Below are 4,563 nucleotides of genomic sequence, written 5' to 3'. Positions count from 1 at the left end.
ATCCTGGTTTAAGAATATGTATATATTTGAATTGGAAAGCAAGACAAAAATACTGACATTCATTTTTTCCCAGTGCATGTAATATGTAATACATTGGCTATATGAATTTAAGACTTTCTGCTCCAATTTAAGATGTTTTAAGGCCTTAATTAGTGGAAGAGCAAATTAAAACTTTTTAAGACCCATGTATGTACCTATGCTACAAATGAGCTTGTATTTAACCCAAAACGTTCTGTATAATTAGAGAAGTCTGGAATAACAGAAACATCCTCAATTGTAAAGCTACAGAAAATCACATTTACTTTATTAAATTAACATATAGTAGTTGACATGCAGGTCGCACACATAAGACTGAGCTCACACAGACCCTGGGTGTGAGGGGTGCTATCAAATCGTCTTTCCATGTGTTTCCATGAGTGTTTTTAGCATGAAGCAACAACACAATGACTCCTTCTGGAATCCCACCCAAAGATAAAATTAGCCTGGTTATCAAAAAAGTGGCCTAATCTTAGCATGACAAACGTAAAAGTCTTTGTCATTGATGAGGTAAAAACGGATACTACGCACTTATGAAGTGTCGTTCAAGTCTATATGATTGTGCACTCAGATTACTGTTCATTTATTGGTCCATCGGGGCCCCTGAGAAGACCTGCAAGAAATCTCCTTCATTATTCAAAGCCGGTTCACTGGCAAACAGAGTCATATAGCCAGCAGTTCTGGTGGACTCTCGCCATAGCAGTACTTCGCCTGCGAGTTCCTGTAGGTGTTTTCATGTTGGACGCTCTGAAACAAGACAACAGTAAGTGTGATTTACTTCTGCCTGCTAAAACATGACATGGTGAACAGCTTTGATTGACTGGCATGGTCAACATCCATCAACGTGAAATACTTATGTTTAAGCACACTCTTTTCATGTGGTTTGGAACGCCACAAACAAGCTGAAACAGAAACGTTCAGAGCGTATCATGCTCACCAGTGAGGAAGTACGACACTTGGCAAGACACAACTCGAAATGATCTTCCACGGCGGTGAAGAGGTTCTGGAACCCTTCTGCTGCTCGGTTTAGAAAACGCTCCAAAAGAGGTTGCTGATGGGAAGACAGAGTGCCAGAGTTCATGTCAGAGGGGAGTTTCCAATGAAAGTGGCCTAACTTTGTTTTCCAGTTAAGTGACACTTTTTATGTTGTCAGAATAGTGTCATCAACATAAAAATGCAACATTCATTTCTAGCAGTGTTGTCAGTCACAGACTTTTACAGATTTACATCATTTCAGCTGCACTCACGTATTCACATTCACTTGTGTCAAGTAAATAGGACTGGCAAATATCCCAAAATGAAAGTGTGTCTATATATGTAAATAAAAATAACTCCAACTTGACTACATCAAGTTTAGGTATGTATAGGATTAAGGAATCTTAAAATATGGTCATGCAGAATAAGGCATTATTATGTGCTTTAATAAAAAGCCAATATGCTAGTAATATGCATGCTAATAAGCAACTACTTAGTGAGAATTGGTCCCTAAACTAAAGTGTTATAAAATTATAATGAGCAAACTCAACCAACCAACACATTTCTGCTATTTTGCTCACTAAACGGAACATACAAACCACAATGAGTTGCAATATTTTTTTGAAGTGCATTTTACTGAAAGACTGAATGCTGTATGACATTGTAAGTGACCTGTGCTGCTTGACGCAAGTAGAAGATGATCATTTAATAATCACTCCGCTACAGCTCCGCTCCGGGTTCACTGATATCAGAAACACCGCTCCACCTTCGCTCCGCGTCTAAAGTATTTCAGTATGTTTGAAATATCACAGCTCTAACGTATATTAAAAAATAAAATAAATAAAATACCAGGAGAATTTCAAAGTGGCTTATTGGAACACTAGTGTGCAAACTTTTTTTCCTACCACATGACAAATCTATTCTAGATCTAGATCTATTTCAGAACCAGCCGCTATCAAAATAATCTGGCTGCGGGCGCGGGCCAGATATTATTGCTGGTGGGCCAGTTTTGGCCCGCGGGCCGCCTGTTGCCGCCTTAGCCTATAGAAATATTTTGCCAACTTATTTGGATCTACTGTGATTAACAGACTTTTTAAAAGAAATTCAAACATTTGTGTAAGAATAAAATAAAGATATGTTTTTTGAAGTACCTTATCTGGTTGGAGGCAGCAGGAAACACAGTACTCATAGACGCTACAGCAGCCATTGGCCAGACAGCTTTTACAGACATACTGGCTTGAGCTGGGAGCATTAACGTTACAACATCCATTCACCAGTAGATCCTTCCTCTCACACACATAACCTGAAGAGAAAGAAAACTGAACATTGGTTACATGTGAATACACAAAATCTCAGGGACCTGTTAACAGTTTGAGTTGCACATTAAAGCATTGTGTGGTTAGAAATTAACGTCAATTTTGAGGTTTTAGGCTATTTGGCTTACATAACTTGTTTTTTTTTTAAATAGTGGAAACAGCTAAAGTGTATGATTTCAATTACAATACACATCTTTAAAGGCCATTTTCTCTCATGCACGGAGCAAGAAATTTCCACTTCAGCAGCACTCGGTTTTATACATATCTATATTCTGAAAGTTTTTGCAGAGCGGTTTGTTAATGTATAATTTACCTAATATATACTAGTCAGCATTTGAAGTGGATCAAAACCTAAAATGCGTCTTAGGACAACTTTGATGAACTTTTTTGATCCACTTCAAAGGTTGACTATTGTATATTGAAGTGTTTATCCCATCACTTACCCAGTTCATCCGTGAGAAGGCTCTTTCCCTGAATGGAGTTTCTGCACTGTGAGATCTGCCTGCTGCTGTTGCCCAGGATGAACTTGACCTTCCACTGGATGTGATGATCCGAGTCCCTCACCTCCAGGAGGGTCCGATCACGGATGGTTCGCTCCTCCTATGCATAATATGTCACATACAAAATATCATTCCTTTGCCATTATATGCTTCATTACCTCTCAGGAGTGGTGTTAAGCTGTGCAAGAAACCATTGTGGGTCAAACTTGTTAAGAAGCCTGGCGAGAACAAATGATGTACAATATAGCACCATATTGGTATTCATTAGAGTTTTATTGGTACCATCAGTCCGATTAGAACAATATTGGATGCCATGTCGGGGAATAGAGCAGTTAAAAAAAAAAATTATAAAAATTAAACGGTTAAATTATGTTTTCATACTGAATGCATAATTGGGATGAAATATTTAATGGTCAAAAGTTTGTTATAATTAAGATTTTTTAAATGTTTTGAAATATGTCTCTTATAAAGGCTGCATTTATTTGATTAAAAAAAATGGTAATATTGTGGAATGTTATAATTTAAAATAACTTTTCATTTTGAATATATTGTAAAACATAATTAATTTCCTGTGATGGATCCCAATATGCTGATTTTCTGTTTAAGAAACTTAATATTATTAGCAGTGCTGAATTATTGTATTACTTGCTGCTTATGGAAACCATGATACTCTACCAACCATTAAAGAAATTAATACTTTTATTCAGCAATGGCATGTTAAATTGATGGAAAATGACAGTAAAGACATTTATAATGTTACAAAAGATTGCAAATAAACACTGTTAAAAAATTCCTTAAAATCCACATAAATGGATAGATAAATAAATAAGAATCCAAAAATAAAAAAATAAGGCAGCAAAAAATAAGAATATTTTTGAATAATTTATCATAAATAATAAGTGAGCAGCAATCAGCATATTAGAACGATTTGTGAAGGATCACGTGACACTGAAGACTAGCGTAATGATGCTGAAAATCTAGCTTTGCATCACAGAAATAAATTGCATTGTAAAATATATTTCAATAAAAAACTGTTATTTGGATTTGTACTAGTATTTTATTTAATTAAATAAATGCACCCTTGGTGAGCATAAGAGACTTGTTTAAAAAAAAAAAAATCCTGGTTCCTCCCTAGTGGGGATACAGCAGCATCACTACAAACCTGTTTGAGGGTGCTGGTGAGAAAGTAGATGAGCGACAATCCGAACACGACCCCCAGAACCCACCGCTTGCGCAAGAGCCGGCGGAACACCATGGAGGCGTTCTTCTGGATGTGCACCAGGTCCAGGTAGATGCGATGGAGCTAAATAAACAGCACTGGTGATCTCAGACAGAGAGATGCAGCTGATTCACCTAACACAGCATCTCTTGCATCACTGACACTGGCTGGAGAATACGTATATGACACCGTTATCCGATCGATTGCCGTCGCTAGTTGTCAAACAGTGAGTTCTATAAACATTTAACCCATTTTATGCATGCAATGCAAATATTATACATTGATATGTCTTATACTGACAGATAGAGCTACAAAACCAGTCTGTTGTCAATGCGATTAAAACTTAATCGATTCTAATGTTCGCGATCACAGGTATATTATGAGATTATCGGTTTAGATAGTGTTCTGTTCACATAATAAGTGTTGCAGAAATCAAGCTGCACAACAACAGCTTTCTCCACGCGGAAATGCGGAGCAACGACGCGTCGTGATTGGCTGGCCACCACGTGTACTTCCG

The 4,563-nt window shown here is 37.2% G+C and overlaps 1 protein-coding gene across 1 annotated transcript; it reads right to left on the bottom strand.

The window, feature by feature from the left end:
* Window positions 1-273: 273 nt before the first annotated feature.
* LOC306869202 (SREBP regulating gene protein-like) lies at window positions 274-4,533 on the bottom strand. Its single transcript, XM_079415861.1, has 5 exons — window positions 3,990-4,533; window positions 2,771-2,927; window positions 2,163-2,314; window positions 974-1,087; window positions 274-783 (listed from the first exon to the last, which is right to left on the bottom strand). The coding sequence occupies exons 1-5, from the start codon at window positions 4,080-4,082 to the stop codon at window positions 700-702; spliced, it is 600 nt and encodes a 199-aa protein (XP_079271987.1). The 5' UTR covers window positions 4,083-4,533; the 3' UTR covers window positions 274-699.
* Window positions 4,534-4,563: the final 30 nt, after the last annotated feature.

The sequence above is a fragment of the Barbus barbus genome, assembly GCF_936440315.1.
Source record: "Barbus barbus genome assembly, chromosome: 5".
NCBI classification, from domain to species: Eukaryota; Metazoa; Chordata; class Actinopteri; order Cypriniformes; family Cyprinidae; genus Barbus; species Barbus barbus.
The sequence above is the reverse complement of the archived record's forward strand: the minus strand, read 5'-3'. Positions and strand labels throughout refer to the sequence as shown.

Coding starts and splice junctions, on each gene's coding strand:
- LOC306869202 (XM_079415861.1), bottom strand. CDS start 4,082: ATGGTGTTCCGCCGGCTCTTGCGCAAGCGGTGGGTTCTGGGGGTCGTG. Junction 2,315..2,770: donor CCTTCTCACGGATGAACTGG/GTAAGTGATGGG, acceptor CTTTCTCTTCAG/GTTATGTGTGTGAGAGGAAG. Junction 1,088..2,162: donor GCTGCCTCCAACCAGATAAG/GTACTTCAAAAA, acceptor TCTTCCCATCAG/CAACCTCTTTTGGAGCGTTT.